This window comes from Balaenoptera acutorostrata, chromosome 2, assembly GCF_949987535.1.
Source record: "Balaenoptera acutorostrata chromosome 2, mBalAcu1.1, whole genome shotgun sequence".
NCBI classification, from domain to species: domain Eukaryota; kingdom Metazoa; phylum Chordata; class Mammalia; order Artiodactyla; family Balaenopteridae; genus Balaenoptera; species Balaenoptera acutorostrata.
In genome coordinates this window covers 103,172,354-103,191,606 of record NC_080065.1, presented here as the reverse complement: position 1 = coordinate 103,191,606, position 19,253 = coordinate 103,172,354, and the positions used below count along the sequence as shown (strand labels likewise).

At 36.2% G+C, this 19,253-nt stretch overlaps 1 protein-coding gene and 1 non-coding gene across 2 annotated transcripts in view; one reads left to right on the top strand and one right to left on the bottom strand.

Moving 5' to 3' along the window:
• The window catches only part of LOC130707133 (peroxisomal multifunctional enzyme type 2-like), a 50,995-nt gene that overhangs the window by 29,941 nt on the left and 1,801 nt on the right, over nt 1-19,253 (top strand). The window contains exons 13-17 of the mRNA XM_057540366.1: nt 1,052-1,123; nt 5,748-5,851; nt 10,159-10,224; nt 18,229-18,298; nt 19,001-19,107. Of these exons, the coding sequence (XP_057396349.1) occupies nt 1,052-1,123; nt 5,748-5,851; nt 10,159-10,224; nt 18,229-18,298; nt 19,001-19,107 (419 nt within the window). The remainder of the gene's footprint in view (nt 1-1,051; nt 1,124-5,747; nt 5,852-10,158; nt 10,225-18,228; nt 18,299-19,000; nt 19,108-19,253) is intronic.
• Nucleotides 4,038-4,146, bottom strand: LOC130707428 (U6 spliceosomal RNA). The gene has a single exon (XR_009007323.1). It is a non-coding gene; the product is annotated as a U6 spliceosomal RNA (small nuclear RNA).

Here is a 19,253-nt window from a genome sequence, read left to right as displayed (position 1 = left end):
CTTTTTTTAAAGAGATTGGAGTTTATTTATTTATTTATTTTTGGCTGTGTTGGGTCTTCGTTTCTGTGCGAGGGCTTTCTCTAGTTGCGGCAAGCGGGGGCCACCCTTCATTGCGGTGTGCGGGCCTCTCACTATCGCGGCCTCTTGTGGAGCACAGGCTCCAGACGTGCAGGCTCAGTAGTTGTGGCTCACTGGCCTAGTTGCTCCGCGGCATGTGGGATCTTCCCAGACCAGGGCTCGAACCCGTGTCCCCTGCATTAGCAGGCAGATTCTCAACCACTGCGCCACCAGGGAAGCCCTCTGCCTCCATTCTTGCTCCCTTCAGGTCTGCTCATCTTACTGCAGCCAGAATATTATTTCCAAAATGCAAGTGTATTTGTCACTTCCCTGTTAAAAACCCCAGATGGCTGATCATAGACTTCAGGACGAAGTCAGAAACTTTTCATATAATTTAGCTCCTCCCAGTCTCTGCATACTCAAGTCTTGCCACATACTTAGACACTATTTTATGAGACAAGGGTCATGCTGAAGTTTCTGGCTTGGCAGTTGGGTGGATAGTACCATTCATTCGTATAGGGAACAAAAGAGAAAAACAGGTTGGAGAAAAAGATTATGAGTTCACTCCCAAATAATTGTTAATCCATCAAGACATTACCAGTTAAATAATGGAACAGTCCCTAAAAGAACAGAGTAGTTAGAAAGAAACACTGTCTAACTGAAGCCCATAGAGATTTGAGAAGGAATGGGGTAGATGGTGTTGGCTGTATGCTTAACAAGTGTTCATTGAATGATTGAAAATTGTTACTTTTTACAACCTAATTTATCAGAATTATTGATGTTTCAAATTTGGTGACTCAGGTATTCTGATTGCTTTTAATGTTTATGATTCAACATTATATTGAAAATTATTCTAAATCATGATTTTTTAGCTTTGCTCAACTTACAGTGGAAGTTATGTTAATTTCTCTCATGTCTTCATATAACTTATGGTCTTTAAAACAGTCTCCTTATTTATTTATGTATTATTTATTTATTTACTTTCCATTTTTAGGAAAATTAAAATGTGAAGCAATTGTTGCTGACGTCCTGGATAAAGGATCCGGTTTAATAATTCTTATGGATGGTAACTCATTTCTAGTTCTTATAATAATATTGTTAGATTCATAGGCTTTGTATGTAACATAATACTTTATCACAGAAGTTGATTAATAAGTTTCTATTTATCTTCCAATTGTGAGAAAGCAAGATTAGTGTTCTAAAAATTCATAAGCTTTTTTAGAAAATAAGGGAGGAGGGGGTGGAGTAGATTGGGGTAGAGGTCCAGAGAGTGGGACATTTCAGGAGATTTGTAACAACATAACCAAAGCACAGAGGTGAGAAATGTGGCTGGTATAGCAAACGTAGAGGAGAATTATGCTTCCTAGAGTATGTTTTTTGGCAGGAATGAATACATAGACTGCCCTCAGTTGATAATTAGGCTATGTTGTAGATACTCTTTTCTGTGTTAGCTCTTTGGAACTTCAAACGTATTTGACCCCTGAATCATTCTTATAAATGGTAGTTAGGTTCTTAACCTTGCACATTCAAACCTATTGAACTTATAATGGGGTTTAAACACCATAGCCACATTTTTTTTGCAGTGGAAAAAAAGATTATAGTAGTTTAATAAATGTTGAAATACTAGTAACTAAACATAAGCCAAAGATACATTGCTTAGAATTTATTTGTTTTAAAGTTTAAGCACATAAAAAAAAATAAAAAAAAATAAAATAAAATAAAAAAAAAAATTTAAAGTTTAAGCACAATAGAAATAGATAAACATTATAAAAAATTTTGGAAATAGCAGTGGAAAGTTTTTGTCTGGTATTTGGAATATAGGCTTTATCATTTTTGTTCTAAATACATAGGAGGTTATACTGAATATGTTGTTTTGGAACTTGCCTTGTTTTTACTTAATAATATATTGAGAACATTTTTAATGCTCTTAAATATTTTTCTACTACATTGTTTTTGTTAACTCATAGTTTACAAAGTAAACTATGTATTTCATCATAGACACATAGAACATGTGTCTGTTCTCTCTCTTTCCCTCTTCCTCCTTACCCCTCTTCTTTCTTTTTTAAGGTTTTGGTATTTTCTTACCATTCCAAATATTGGCTAACATTTGGCTGGAACTCTCCTGGTTTTCTTTAAGTCTTCTCACCATTCTACCAAATGTCTACCACAAAAAAGTTTTGCAGTAACCTTAGCTTTAATTTTTACTATTCTTTCTTGATCTACTCCATTTATTTAGCTATAGCTTGGTAATGGGTAATAATGTATTAGAATTTGTAGATAAAATATAGATGAAATTAGATATCCAATTTTCTGTGTAATAAGGATAAAAGTCTTATTTTAAATGCAAATCACCATGACTTCCCTTATTTTTTGTTACAATTATATTTTTCCTTATTATACAATTCAAAATCATATTCCTAGTTTTATAGTGCTGGTGATTTAGGTGATGCTCAAACTGTCACCAGGAAAGTAGTCAGTAGAAAGAGGGACAGCTGTCTTTCATTCATTACTTGCTTACTTATTCACTAACTTGCTCAGTCACATCGTTTGTTCATTGATTTACTAATTAATTTAATACATATTTATTAGGTGCCTTTTCTGTCCCAATTACTATTCTAATTGCTGGGAATATGATGGTGAGCAAAAAAGCCATGATCCTGCCCTCCTGAAGCATATACCTTCATTCTCACTTATTTCTTCTTTTACATTCCAGGCTCTATTGAGGACTTCAGCAGAATGTTTGAAAATTTGGGAGTGTGGTTATCTGTATTTTATTTTATTTTTTTAATTTTATTGAATTATTGAATTTTAGTGGATTTACAATGTTGTGTTAAATTCTGCTGTACAGCAAAGTGATTTAGTTATACATATATACATTCTTTTTCATATTCTTTTCCATTATGGCTTATCACAGGATATTGAATATAGTTCCCTGTGCAATACAGTAGGACCTTGTTGTTTATCCATCCTATATATAATAGTTTCCATCTGCTAATCCCGAACTCCCAATCCATCCCTCCACCACCTTCCCTTCCCCTAGGCAACCACAAGTCTGTTCTCTATATCTCTGAGTCCGTTTCTGTTTCGTAGATATGTTCATTTGTGTCATATTTTAGATTCCACATATAAGTGATATCATATGGTATTTGTCTGTCTCTTTCTGACTTCTCTTGGTATGATAATCTCTAGGTGCATCCATGTTGCTGCAAATGGCATTATTTCAGTCTTTTTTATGGCTGAGTAATATTCCAGTGTGTGTGTGTTTGTGTATCACATCTTCTTTATCCATTCATCTGTTGATGGACTTTTAGGTTGTTTCCATGTCTTGGGTATTGTAAATAGTGTTGCTATGAACATAGGGGTGCATGCATCTTTTTTTTTTTTTTTTTTTTTTTTTTATTTATTTAACATCTTTATTGGTGTATAATTGCTTTACAATGGTGTGTTAGTTTCTGCTTTATAACAAAGTGAATCAGCTATACATATACATATATCCCCATATCTCCTCCCTCTTGCGTCTCCCTCCCACCCTCCCTATCCCACCCATCTAGGTGGTCACAAAGCACCGAGCTGATCTCCCTGTGCTATGCGGCTGCTTCCCACTAGCTATCTGTTTTACATTTGGTAGTGTATATATGTCCATGCCACTCTCTCACTTCATTCCAGCTTACCCTTCCCCCTTCCCGTGTCCTCAAGTCCATTCTCTATGTCTGTGTCTTTATTCCTGTCCTGCCCTTAGGTTCTTCATAACCACTTTTTTTTTTTTTTTTAGATTCCATATATATGTGTTAGCATACGGTGTTTGTTTTTCTCTTTCTGACTTACTTCACTCTGTATGACAGACTCTAGGTCCATCCACCTCACTACAAATAACTAAGTTTCATTTCTTTTTATGGCTGAGTAATATTCCATTGTATATATGTGCCACATCTTCTTTATCCATTCATCTGTCGATGGACACTTAGGTTGCTCCCATGTCCAAAAATATGGAATGCTTCACAAATTTGCATGTCATTCTTGCACAGGGGCCATACTAATCTTCTCTGTATCATTCCAATTTTTTAGTATATGTGCTACCAAAGCGAGCACTTTGGTTTTTTTTTTTTTTTTTTTTTTTTCCACACACACACACTGTATTTTATTTTTACAAGAGATAAGTAGACTGACACCAAGCATTGTACATGGATGACCACAACAAAAGCAACAATGATTGCAATTACCAAACATGAAACACACTCATACTATGTCATAATATTGACATTCAGTCCAGTAATCCTCCACTGTAACAGCTCCTTTACTTTGCAGTGAAAATTGATTTGTATATTCTTTGCCTCTGAGTCCTTGTGGGATTTTTTTTTAAATTCAGACAGAAAGTCACAAAAATTATACTCATCCTCATCAGTTCACTCAGTCCCATGTAATTAATCTTTTTTTTCATCTTGATCTTTTGTTAGCACTTTTATGAGTTCATCAGTTTTTCATTAGAGTTCTGAAAATGCTTATTCATTCAGTTCAGCAGTACAGTCAGTCACCAGAAACCTGTACTTGTCAGAGTCTTTTCCATGAATTTCTTGAAGATGAAAGCCTTTTATAGGAACATATTTGCAAAAGCATCAGAGTACACCCAGAACTCTCTGTAAATGACAAAAGACTTAAAAATGACCACGGTTAAAGATTTGATGAAAGTTCATAATAATGCAGTTGACAAGAAAATTAGTTATTTCTGAGATATACATTTTAAAGTAGTAACTAGGATTATTACTTATAACATTATACCAGAACATATAAGATTTTTAGAAATTTCATGTAATGTCTGAAACATTTATATTAACATATTTCCATACAAATACAAATATAAGATTTTTAGAAATTTCATATAATGTCTGAAACCTTTATATTAACATATTTCCATACATATTTCCATACAAATACAAATATAAGATTTTTAGAAATTTCATGTAATGTCTGAAACATTTATATTAACATATTTCCATACAAATAACCCAATGAAAGTTTAGTATTAGTTGTTTTGTTTGTTGTTTTATACTGCAGGTTCTTATTAGGCATCAATTTTATACACATCAGTGTATACATGTCAATCCCAATCGCCCAATGGCAATTCTATTTTTAGTTTTTTGAGGAACCTCCATACTGTTTTCCATAGTGGCTGCACCAATTTACATTCCTACCAACAGTGTAGGAGGGTTCCCTTTTCTCCACAACCTCTCCGGCATTTGTTATTTGTAGACTTTTTAATGATGGTCATTCTGACCAGTGTGAGGTGGTACCTCGTTGTAGTTTTGATTTGCATTTCTCTAATAATTAGCGATGATGAGCATCTTTTCATGTGTGTTAGTCTGCATTTTATAGTGGAATTGTTTGAAAGGTTTGAGAAGGAGAGAATTGAAATATGAAAGGCAGTTGGGGCACTTTAAGAAGAGGTGAGATGAACTGCTGTTTCATAGTCCAGAAAGGATTTGTCAAGATCCTCTTCTCTCTGCCTTCCAGAGACTGGTAGTGAATGATTAAAATGAGTGCTCTGTATCCCAAACTTGGGTGTCTTTAAATTGCAAAGCCTTTTAGTAATTGGATTTTGTTTCTGAAACTTTTAAAAGGATTGTTGATCACATATTGGGTAACTAGTTATGTCTTTTGGTAATAACCTCTTTTTTTTTTCATTTGCTTTTCAGTCTACTCTTATTCTGGGGAGGAACTTATATGTTATAATCAGTTCTCCATCTTTGTTGTTGGCGCTGGAGGCTTTGGTGGAAAACGGACGTCAGACAAAGCTAAGGTAGGCTATAACTTCATAAGTGAGATACATGTGTCGTTAAGGATCCTTATCTGTATTTTGAACTTACCATATATGTAATTTCATAGAGTAGGATTTCAGTAATCCACACTTCTTTGAATCAGAATGTGTTCCTTGGATTTGAAATGCTGTTTATATTTGTATATTTTAATATATAACATATGTTATATATAGAAAAGTCTGGCTGACGTAAGTGTAATGTAGCTGAGGTAACTATGGGAATATCTTTACTTTCTTATGCAAACTTTGCCTGCATCCAAAACTCTTTAGAAAAACCTAACACTTACAAGTGATCCTGGTATAAATGCAAATCATCATTCATTAAATGACTTGAGCATTTCTCTTGTATAAAACAATTCTAGTTACTCTTTAGTTCTCAAATTCTATCCAAAGACATGTTTTTTTTCCTAAAAATATTTTGTAAATTGGATTTTACATCAATTTAACCTAGCTTTTACCTCTGCCCTCAGTTCCCAGAATAGGGCTGCACATGTCTTCCTAGGAGGAGCAGCTCACTCATTTTTCCTATTACCCCCACCCCGGCTCCCTGGCCCCAGCTTGTGTTGCAGAAGCTCAATTCCAGGTAAAAGTGGCTGAGAGTTACGGGGCTGTCTTCCTCCACCCTGCCCCCACTTGTAGGGTGGAGACTGTATTCCACTGTGGCAGGCTGAGAACACTAGGGCCCTGATAACTCTTGCCCAGGCTGCTCATAGCGTGGGGATCCCCTGCTGCTAGAGGCAAGCTGAGAAGACCAGAAGCTCCGACCTCTGCCTAGGACTCTTCTTGTAAACTGAGGATGTCACTTGGAGAGAAGTGGGCCACTATCCTTGCCCTCATGTCCGTGGCAGTGGTGCAGAGGTTTTGCCTGGGGGGCAAGGCAGGCTGTAATGATAGAGAGCTCTGAAGCCCTTCCCATGGAAACTGACTCATTTTGGTACCAAGTATTTGGAAGCTCAAAAGTAAGGATGGTTTCAAAAACAAGGTTACTTTAGTGATAATCAAGAGGAGGCTGGTAGCTCCATGAAAGCAGTAAACTAAACTAGTCCAACTAGAAGTTTGCCAGAGAGAACCATGGAAAGAGACAGCTAAGAAGAGTTGTCATGGGATCATAACAAACCTCAAAGACTGGCCTCAAAGACTACACCTCCAAAAAGGCCTGACTTTAATTGGATCAGACTGTGGAACAATTTATGCCCCAGGGCACTGTTGAAAATAATAGAGCAGTCAGTCATCTGGCAATTTGTGAAGCCGAACAGCTGGACAGACAGTTTAACAGAGAGATCAGGGAGAGATGGTCACAGAGCGCCCTGCTAGAACCACTGTCATCCCAGGCTGACTGTGCTCGCCCAAGGCTGTACCCTCTGAGGAGCAACATCAGAGTCTGCACACTGTGGGGGAAATACACTTAACTAAAATCGTCTAGCCAAGTCACTAAACAAATGAACAAGTTAACAATAACAACAAGCCCTGGAAGGGGAAAGGGGTCTCAGTATCCAGAGTTGCTGCAATATATTATCTAAAGTATCCAGTTATCAACAAAAAATTACAAGATCTGAAAGAAATAAAAGAGTATGACCCATAGATAGGAAAAAAACAAAACAAAACAGAACAGGCAACAGAGATTGCTTTGGAGATGACTTAATAGGAAAAGACTTCAAAGCATTTATTGTAAATATAGTCAAAGAAGTAAAGGAAACCATGCTTAAAGAAGTAAAGTATGTAAAGAAGTAAAGTATGAGGACAATGTCTCATCAAATAGAGAAAAATTGGGGAATTCCCTGGTGGTCCAGTGGTTAGCATTCCGCACTTCCACTGCAGGGAGCATGGGTTCAGTCCCTGGTCGGGGAACTAAGATCCTGCAAGCTGCGTGGTGTGGCTCAAAAAAAAAAAAAAAAAAGAGAAAGAAATCAATAAATAGAAATTATATAAAAAAAGAACCAAATAGAAGTAGTTCTGGAACTGAAAGTACAATAACTGAAATGAAGAATTTACTAGAGGGTCTCAACAGTAGATTTGAAGTGGCAGAATTAAAATCAAAAAGCTTGAAGATCGATCAATCTATCTATGTCTGAAGAACAGAAAGAAAAAAGGTGAAGAAGAAGAATGAAGAGGCTCAGAGAAATGTGAAATACCATTAAGTACACCAGCTTTTACGTAATGGGCATACCAGAAAGAGAGGAGAGAGAAAGAAGCAGAAAAAATAATTGAAGAAACAATGGCATTGATGAAAAACGTTGATCTACACATCCAAGAAGCTCAACTGCTCCAATTAGGATATAAATGCAAAGAGGAAGATCTAGACAGACGTTTCTCCAAAGAAGACATACAGATGGCCAAAAAGCACATGAAAACATGCTCAACATCACTAATTATTAGAGAAATGCAAATCAAAACTACAATGAGATATCACCTCACACTGGTCAGAATGGCCATCATCACAAAATCTACAAACAGTAAATGCTGGAGAGGGTGTGGAGAAAAGGGAACCCTTTTGCACTGTTGGTGGGAATGTAAATTGATACAGCCACTACGGAGAACAGTATGGAGGTTCCTTAAGAAATGAAAAATAGAGTTAGCATATGATCCAGCAATCCCACTACTGGGCATACATCTGGAGAAAACCACGCACCCCAATGTTCATAGCAGCACTGTTCACAATAGCAAGGACATGGAGGCAACCTAAATGTCCATCAGCAGAGGAATGGGGGCTTCCCTGGTGGTGCAGTGGTTAAGAATCTGCCTGCCAATTCAGGGGACATAGGTTCAAGTCCCAGTCCTGGAAGATCCCACATGCCGTGGAGCAGCTAAGCCCGTGCGGCACAACTACTGAGTCTGTGCTGTAGCACCCACGAGCCGCAACTACTGAGCCCGCGTGCTACAACTACTGAAGCCTGTGCGCCTAGAGCCTGTGCTCCGCAAGAAGAAAAGACACCGCAATGAGAAGCCTGCGCACTGCAATGAAGAGAGCCCCCGCTCACTGCAACTAGAGAAAGCTTGCACACAGCAACAAAGATCCAACACAGCCAAAGTAAATAAATAAATTTATTAATAAATAAAAAGATTTATGCACTTAAAAAAAAAAAGAAGAATGGATAAAGAAGAAGTGGTACATATATACAATGGAATATTACTCAGCCATAAAGAAGAATGAAATAATGCCATTTGCAGGAACATGGATGGACCTAGAGACTGCCATACTGAGTGAAGTAAGTCAGATAAAGACAAATATCATATGATATCACTTATATGCAGAATCTGAAAAAAAAACATACAAATGAACTTCTTTACAAAACAGAAATAGAGTCACGGATGTAGAAAACAAACTTATAGTTACCAGGGGGAAAATGGTGGGGGAGTGATAATTTGGGAGATTGGGATTGACATATACATACTAGTATATATAAAATAGATAACTAATAAGGACTTAACTGTATAGCACAGGGAACTCTACTCAATACTCTGTAAGGACCTATATGGGAAAAGAATCTAAAAAAGAGTGGAGATATAGATATAGATATAGATATGTATAACTGATTCACTTTGCTGTACACCTGAAATTAACACAACATGGTAAATCAACTATACTCCAATAAAAATTAAAAAGAAAATAAATGCAAAGAGATCCACACCCTTTGTAAAGTGCATTTAAAGATTAAATCAATATAGATGGGAATTGTTGGTCTAATTCTTACAGTTATTGTCATCTTTTGCATTGGGAAAAGAGTCTTTACCTTTTTCTCCTTTGTGGCCTAAAGAATGAATCTGGTTATATAATTCCTTTCGTTAAACAAGGTCATTTCAGGGAAATCATAATGTAGATGAAGCTAGCAGTTATGAAATTTTAAATGTCATTATGTGCTGAAAATAAAATATTAAAATAAACTTTTTATCCAGCTTGCAGATTTTGTTACAGTCAGCCCTCCATATCTGTGGGTTCTGTATCCACAGGTTTGGCATCTGCAGATTGAACCAACCGTGGATCAAAAATATTCAGAAAAAAAAAATTCCAGAAAGTTCCCAAACTATTTACACAGCATTTCCATTGTATTAGGTATTATAAGTATATGGGAGGATGTGCATAGATTATATGCAAATACTACACCATTTTATATAAGGGATTTGAGCATCTGCAGATCATGGTATCCATGAAGGGGTCCTGGAACCAATCACCCTTGGAAACTGAGGGATGACTGTATATTGAAACATGGTTGTTTATCAAATATCAGTTTGGGTAAAGAGAATAACAATTATTTTGTTATAATTTAACGTGTAATGTTTTTTGATCTCAGGTAGCTGTAGCCATACCTAATAGACCTCCTGATGCTGTACTTACAGATACCACCTCACTTAATCAGGTAAGAATGTATTTTTGAAAAGTGATAAAGCCACCTGACTCCTGACACTTTTTGATTTATAACTCTGATACCCTGTAATTTTGTTGAGTCCAAAAGTAGTGGCTGTGTTCTTCTACATAATAAAAATAACGGCATATTTCTGTAGTTGAAATTCGTTCTTTCTGAATTTTTACTTAGCAGTTTTTTTCCCCACCAGGTGTCAAAAGAAAATGTAAAATGGCTTTTCATTAGTCAATTGAAAAAGCATCATGCTTTGTTGGCAATGGACTGCTTGCCTTAAGGAGACTGCCTAGCTTAGTAGTGAAGAATTTCATTAAAGCCTTAGAGAGCAGGATAAAATAAAAGGCAAATTTCAGTTATCCTTTCTTCTATTGGAAAAGAAAACTGAGCTACATTGCTTCGAGAGAGATTATTTTATGCTAACTTTAGTGGACAGGTACAATAAAGCATCTGAGAAAGGAGTAGATGATTTAATCTCATTTGTTTGGCATAAATAATATGTTTTCTGATGGAGGAGTTAAAATGCCCTGTCAGTTAACAAATTCTGTAAGCATGCAAAGATTTATCTAAGAAGCAAAAGGTGACCATAAAGTTGAGAAAAGCAACTTTGTTTTTGAGAGACCTGACGATTCTTCCCTAAGATGGCCAGAATACTAACCATGCAAATATAGAGCAGAATATGTAAAGCTCTGAAGTTATGCTGTGAATGAGCAGGTGATGACAGCACATTATTTGTAAAATTCACTTATTTTTTGATATTAATTTTGATATACTTGATATGAGAACTTCTGCAGGATTTATGTATGCTGGCAAATAGGAATATAATTTCATGAGCCAGAAAGAATTAAGTTTGGAACATATTAATTGTATTTTTTTATACACTATATAATTGGGTGATAGAACAATACTTTCTACCTCAGATTAGTTTTTGCCTTTAATTGTTCTTCTCATCCCTATTTCTTATCAGTTTCTTAAGAGAGCATTCATATTTATGTTTAATTAAAGCTTCATAGTGAAATTAATTTTATTAGCACACTAAAGAACAGAAGACTTCATGGTTTCATGGTTCAGAAAACCCAGAAATGCTCCATTATTATTCTTGTGTTACTGAAATAATAAAATGTATCTGCTGTAGATAAGAAAAGCTGAATAGTTTCCATGGCTTGAATTTCTTTATACAGTAAGCAGAAAGATTTTCTTGTTTTCTTTTTTCAGATGAATAGAACTTTTTGTTAGCTTTTAGCAGACTTGAGTATTTTGCTGTGTGACAAAGGACAGTTTATAAGTTAACAAATCTTTTTTGTATAAATAATGGGCACCCATCATTTGACAGAGGTTCCTGACCATTTGTATCATATGGTCACTCGAGAATATGATAAAAACTACCGACTGTTTCTTCAAAAACATTTTGCATAAAACTTTGCATAAATTTCAGGGGATTTGTGGGCTGTTTTAAATTGGATCTGTGCTATAGGAGATACAAATCAAGTAGAAGAAGTGTGATCTATTGTCAGGGAACTGAAAGGACACTTAGATATAAGGCGTAGATGTCTTCATTTCTAGGGCACCTATTCTAAGCAACGAATGATTAAATACAAGGCTTTGAATTATAGAGTAAGCGCTGTAGACATTCTGAGATGGGCTACTCATTAGAGAATGACATACAGAAGAGTTTGGTAGGAAAGATGGGGCTTCTGAACTAAAATGGTGTATAGATCTTCTCTCTTGCCAGGGATATAAGGCTTGCAGTATGGCCTGGAAGGGGATAAGAACTTAGTAATGATAGCAGAAAAGAGCATGATGTAGGTACAGGGAGTAAGAATTAGAGCATTCACACCGGAGAGTGGTGGGAGATGATTGTGGACGAACAGACCTTTAAGGAGAAGTGGAAATGGAACAGATTATGTTGTTATAGCATAAACTTTGTGCCAGGTATTTAAATTAAATAAGTAACTTTTCAATCAGTAGGGAAACTGGCAACCATAGCTCTACCAATATCACTTCTGGAATATTTTGTTTTTCATGTCTTTAGGAGAATTTCTTCATCTTCAAACTGGTATGATATTACAGGTATACTTCATGGTTTTTCATAATTAATAAAGAGAAAATTCTTCCCCAATAATCTAGAAAGACCAAAGTATAAATAGGTAACAGGTGTCAGGCTTTGTATTTGAGGAGAATGAAAACAAGTATCTTTAGTTTCCCTAGATACATATCTCATACTACTTATTCTAACAATTAGGATCTTAGCTACCATCATTCTTAAATAAAGTTAATCTTTGGAATATTGGTTATACTATCCATTAAAATATAATTCTTTATTATATTACCATGTGTATTTTAAGTACTTTTAAAATTTTGTTTTTAAACAATGATTTATTATTTTGCATGACTCTGGGTCGCCTGGGTGGTCCTTGTGCTACAAAGGGTGTTGGCTGTCACTCATGTGGCTGTTCTCAGACAGCGGCTGGGTGGGGCAGGAAAGTCCCGGATGGCTCTTTCACAAGTGCAGGGTCTTAGTGCTCCCTGTTGGCTGGCGTGCCTCTAATCTCCACCCGGCTTCTTCTCCGGGTGGTGTCTCATCTTCCAGGGCCTTTCTCTGTGGCCCTCAAGGGGATTTCTATTTCAATTTCTGGAGCTCTTTCCTGTGTAGCTTCCTCCTTTTCAGTACGTCTGCATTCCAGCTGCCCATTCTCCCAGAACTCTGATCTTTATCTCTTTAACTCTTTGAGACTGTTTTGCTATGTTTCGGTTTCCCTTTTTGCACTGCAGTCTAGAAAGTGCTGTCAGGCAGAGCGCTGTGGCCATTGTAGAGTCCATCTTGTTTGTTTCTTTTCTATCAAGAATCATAATCCTGTCCTGCCTACTGTCCAATGTCTAAGAACAGTATCTCCCTCGCCCACTTAAAAATATTTTTTTTTCCTAATTGTTTACAGTGGAAGAGTAAGTTCATTCCACTTATTCCATCTAGGCTGAAAGTGGAAGTCCTATACCTTTTTATATGCCCATAGTGCCCAATTTTCTCATTTATTACTATTTGTTTTCTCAGTTTTTATTGCTGTGCTTTGTTTCCTACTTGTTTCTAACAATTAAAGAGCCTATTTTATTTTCTTGTTTCTCTTTCCCTTACAGTTCCCATTTTGGGGAATGCATTAATTTTACTTTTTCAGAACAATTTAACATTTATATATTATTCTTCCCTCTTCCCCACCTTTGTTTTAGTCTTAGATTTGCAATCGAATATATATCAATCCTTTTGCCAAAGGTTCTCCCATATCTCCTGGTTGGATAAAGCTCCTCCTGTGGTAGGTTCCCCAAGAAGGCCTCGTGTATAGTATTCCTTTGGTTCCTATGTATTTATTTATTTATTAAATAAATTTATTTATTTATTTTTGGCTGCGCTGGGTTGTCGTCGCTGCGCGCAGGCTTTCTCTAGTTGTAGCAATCGGGGGCTACTCTTCGTTGTGGTGCGCGGGCTTCTCGTTGTGGTGGTTTCTCTTTGTTTCGGAGCACGGGCTCTAGGCGTGCGGGCTTCAGTAGTTGTGGCATATGGGCTCAGTAGTTGTGGCTCATGGGCTCTAGAGCACAGGCTCAGTAGTTGTGGCACATGGGCTTAGTTGCTCTGTGGCATGTGGGATCTTCCTGGACCAGGGCTTGAACCCATGTCCCCTTGCACTGGCAGGCGGATTCTTAACCACTACGCCACCAGGGAAGTCCGGTTCCTATGTATTTAAAACTATTTTTCTATACCCTGGATACTCAAAGGACAGCTTGGCTGGATATGAAATCTTGAGTTTCTTAAAATGGTGTTCCATTGTTGCCTGGCTTTCTATATTGCTGTTTAGAAGTCTGATGCCAGTCATTATCTTCCTTTAAGTTACTTGATCTTTATCCTCAAGGGCTTTAGGATTTTTTTTTCCTTCATCTTTAAAAATCTAATAGTTTTACTAGGATAAGTCTCAGTGTTGCTCATTCCAGGTCAGTTTTCCCATGTACCTGGTGGGCCTTTTTAATATGTGTGTTCAGATCTTTTATTTTCAAAAAGTTTTCTAGGGTTATAATTTTAAATATTAGTTCTTATTCATTGTTTTATTTTTATTTTTTCAGGTACTCTTTATGTACATTGGATCTTTTTCTATCTTTCTTCCAACCATTTTCTGTCCTTTTGTAGTTCTTTATTAATCTCATTTCCATTCTCTTGGTTTTTTTCTTCTTTTTCTTCTATGCCCCTTATTAAAATTTTGTTTGAATATGTTCTCCTTTGGGAACATTATAATTTAGTCTTCAATTTCTGGTATGACTTTGATTTTTCTTTTATTTCTTTCCCAAGTTTAATCATTTCTTACTTCATTTCTTCATGTTTGTTGTCCATTTATATTTTTGGTTTTTGAATTTCAGATTCAAGATGTTTATTTCCTATCCCCAAATGCTTGAGTATTGTGTTATCGTTTTCTTCTGTTTGCTAGTTGTTTTGTTTGGGAAAATTTTATTTATTATAATGTTTTGGTTCTTATTTTCTTTTTTAGTCTTATTGTAGCTTTGTACAGGTGAAGATTACTTACCTATATGCATTTTGTAGGTAAAGTTAGTAGTTTGGGACAGTTTACAAGGTTCTTTCTTAAAGAAATTCAAGATTGTCATCTGTCAATATAGCAAAGTGCCTTTTCTTTAATGGATGGCTTTTTGGAGTAAGGCATAGTGGGGAAGTGTTTTATTAAATTTTTTTTTAGTTCTCTTTATCCTGCAGGATCATAAATTTCCCCTCTTGCTTCTCTTTCTTCACCATTCGTCTTCGAAGGAGACATCTTTGTTTTATCCTCTTCTTCCTCAGAAGTATTGCCTTTCTAGGACTGCCGTTTGGAGGCCCGCGCACTTTTAATTCTTTTCTCAGTAGTCAGTATTCTAATCTTCCAGGATTCTTCTCAGTATTTTTGTCCTCGAGGTAGACTGTCTGTGTCTCGAAGTGATTTTTCGTTGTTTCCTTTTTTCTCTTCCATGAGCTTCTGCTATACTCCCCCTCCCCACCCCTACCACTCTCTCTAGCAGTTTTGAGAGGGTGCTCAGAAGACAGTGCTGCTGGATATAGGTGTTTTTTTTTCTACTTATAGGAATTTGAAGTATGTGGTTTTTCTCTTCTAATTACACTGTAGGCCTGGGATCTGTGTAGTTTTACTTGTTTTTCTTGTCGATCTGTTTGCTTTTTTAGGGGACGTGAGGATTTGGGAAGAACTAATTCCTGACCTTTTTTATTTAGCATTTGGTTTAACTTAATGTACACTTTAAAAAAAAATTATTTATTTATTTGGCTGCATTGGGTCTTAGTTGTGGCACACAGGGTCTTCGTTGCGGCATGCGGACTCTTTCACTGAGGCACGTGGGCCCTCTAGTTCTGGTGCGCAGGCTCCAGGGTGTGTGGGATCATTAGTTACGGCACGTGGGCTCTCTAGTTGTGGTGCGCGGGCTCTAGAGGGTGTGCGCTCAGTAGTTGTGGCGCAAGGGCCTAGTTGCCCCTTGGCATGTGGGGTATTAGTTCCCTGACCAGGGATCAAACCCATGTCCCCTGCACTGGAAGGCGGATTCTTAACCACTGGATGACTAGGGAAGTCCCTAATGGTACACTTTAAATAAATAAAACTAGGAACTAATTTACTCATATATGGAAGATCCTCCCACTTACATTTAATACTCAAGTAAGACAATATAGAGCTATTTTTCTTAGTTTGTATGTGTGAATTTTAGTGATTTTTACATCTAGGCAGAAATGAAACACCAAAACACGAAGCTTTTTGCTTTTCTTCTGAAATACGAAAGTCCTTCAAGATATTCAGAAAATAAACCTTGATAGTGTTCTTTATTGTTTGGAGAATGGTCATTTTGCATTATGATTGAATTTAGTCAAACATCCAGTCAGTTGACTTTAGTCATTTCTCATCATAGATCTTTTATGTCTTTGCTAATTCTGCCTTCTGTTGGAAGCAATGCTGTCATTGAAATAATATGAAAATTTTCATATTCCTTTAATATGATTTCTCTAGAAAAGTTGTTTCTTTTCATTTATAGGAATGATATCTGTGGGGTAAGAACACTGACACTAATCTTAAAAACTTGATTGTCTTATACTGTTGCTGAAATCTTTTAAATCATCATAATAGTTCACATTTATTGAGGTATGAATATTTATCAAGGATAATGCTCTGTAAGAGTTTGATTAGCCTCTCAGTTTTTTAAATGAGAAGGTTGAGGCTTAGGGTGATAAAGAAAATTGCCCACTAATGGCAGAGCTGGATTTGAACCTAGGTCTGTCTGGTGCCAAAGCCCATGATCTATTATGTGTTTGACACCTTCCGCTTTGGGCCCTGAAATTCGTCATTCTTTTACCATTTGTATGCAACATGATGATGTATATTTGCCTAGTGTTTTATTTTTTTTAAAGTGCTTTCTAAAATTTATCATTTAATCCTCTACCATCTTATACAGAATCTTAAGTCACATCTTTTTGATAATTGTTGATTTTATTTAATTATTTTTAGAAGTCATATAAAGGGAAAAAATACTGAGTCATTAAAAAAGTGAATAATTTAGAAAACTATCATATAGAGTGATGGGAAAGAGAAAGAGCTTATTAAAATTGTACAAAACATATTAAAAAGTAAACAACATTTTCCTATGAGTTATAGGAGATGTTATTTAATATAAATAAAATTTGTTAAAAAAAATAATCAATAATTAAAAACAACAAAAACTCATTAAGAAAGTCAGGTATGCTGACATGGCTAGTCTCTACACATTTTAATAGTCTTGGAAAGCTTAACCTAGCAATTGATAAGAAAGAGATGTCTAGAGGCAGACCCAAAGTTAATACACAGATACATTAAATACTTACTGTTAGCTCTTTTGTGAATTTCTTCCCTTCAGTACTGAAAAGTACTCTCTCAATTGACCAATGCACAATTTAAATGCTGGGAAGTATGGTGACTTTTTTCCTATTGTTATCTCTATCTTTCTGCTAATTCTGCCTTATCTAAGTACAGAAGTGATGTGAGGATCTGGAGTAAGCAGGAATATAATCTTAATGGCAAGTTATTAGTCTTTTTTTTGCAGGATGAGCTGATCTCAGGATTTAGTGTACCCAGTAGAATGAAAGTTTGTGAGAAGTGTGTGATGTTTATATATCTAGTATTGGGTTACAGGCTTCAATTTAAAACACCCCATTAAGAAAGTTGGCATAAATTTTGCTTGGTTAGAAGAGGCTATAAACATTTACACCTTATCTTCATTGTGTTTTTTAAAAAAAAAGTTTATTTTATTTTTAAATAATTAATTAATTAATTAATTAATTTTTGGCTGCATTGGGTCTTTGTTGCTGTGCGCGGGCTTTCTCTAGTTGCGGCGAGCGGGGGCTACTGTTCGTTGTGGTGCACAGACTTCTCATTGTGGTGGCTTCCCTTTGTTGAGGAGCGTGGGCTCTAGGGCATGTGGGCTTCAGTAGTTGGGGTGCTTGGGCTTCAGTAGTTGTGGCTCGCGGGCTCTAGAGTTCAAGCTCAGTAGTTGTGGCGCACGGGCTTAGTTGCTCCACGGCATGTGAGATCTTCCCGGACCAAGGATCAAACCCGTGTCCCCTGCATTGGCAGGCGGATTCTTAACCAGTGCGCCACTAGGGAAGCCCTTCATTGTGTTTTAACGAGAGTAGATTGATGGATTCCTTTTTGTGAATTTCTCCTTCGGCAGTGGTAACCAGTGTTGTTCCCAGATGTAGTTCTTGGTTCCCCTTCCTATTATTTGACAGTCCTCACGCCTTATGATCTCAGTGGCAGGTGTTACAAAAAGCATTTGATTTACACTTAATCTTTTTTTGTTAGAAATAGTTATTTTTTAATCAAAGCTACTATTAGGTACATTATAATGCATTTCTTATGCAATAATCAGCCATATTTCCTGTTTTTATTTTAATGTATTCTAAGAAGGCACTGGGTGCTAGTTTCTTTTATAATTCTTTCTCCACAGGCTGCTTTGTACCGCCTCAGTGGAGACTGGAATCCCTTACACATTGATCCTGACTTTGCTAACTTAGCAGGTGAGTTGCTAATAATGTGAGCCAATGAAAATATTAGCTCAGTTATCTAAATAATACTTAAAGACGTCGCTACTTATGACTGGAAGTTTGAGTAACATTTTAAAAATAGCCCTCTCCTAATATGTTTATGCAAAAGACATGGAAAGGTGGGAAGTAGTGTTCAGAAAATGGTGTACGTGAAATTCAGATTATGGTGGAAGGTAGCTCCTGCTAGTGCAAGGTCTAGGATAGGACCATGGGGATGGGTGTCTGAGTTATCATGAAGGTCAAGGCCATTGGAGGGGAGAGCAAAGAACTGAAAGGTTGAAGAAGGATCATCTACATACATGGATATTGAAATCACTGTGGATGATTTCATGGTTACAACCAAAGCGAAACAAAATAATTATTTGTGTCCCCAGATCTCTGACATTCCTTCCTTTTTTTTTTTCTTTTTTTGTTTATTTCATAATTTTTTTCCCAGGAAGTATTATTTATAAAATATTTTCCATGTTTCTTAACACATTATTGACTGGAGATGTATTAACACCATAGGCGTTAGTTTCTGCAAAAATCCCCCTGGTCAATAATGTGTTAAAATAGATGGTATGATTCAGTCTAATGCAGTTTAAAAATGTATTTTTGAAGTCCTGAATGAACTGTTCTTGGTTTTTAAACATGAAATGTGCCTTTATCTAACTAAATTCTCTCTCTCATTTTTAGGTTTTGACAAGCCCATATTACATGGATTATGTACATTTGGATTTTCTGCCAGGCATGTTTTACAGCAGTTTGCAGATAATGACGTGTCAAGATTCAAAGCAATTAAGGTATGTGTAAATTATTAATAATTTAACTACTTGTTCCTTTTTAGTTTTAGAGGAGTCTTAGTGACTTCATTTAAAAATAGGTACTATACCGAAGTTATTATTTTTATTGTTTCATTGACTTGGCAATCAGCAAGTTTTCTTTTTGT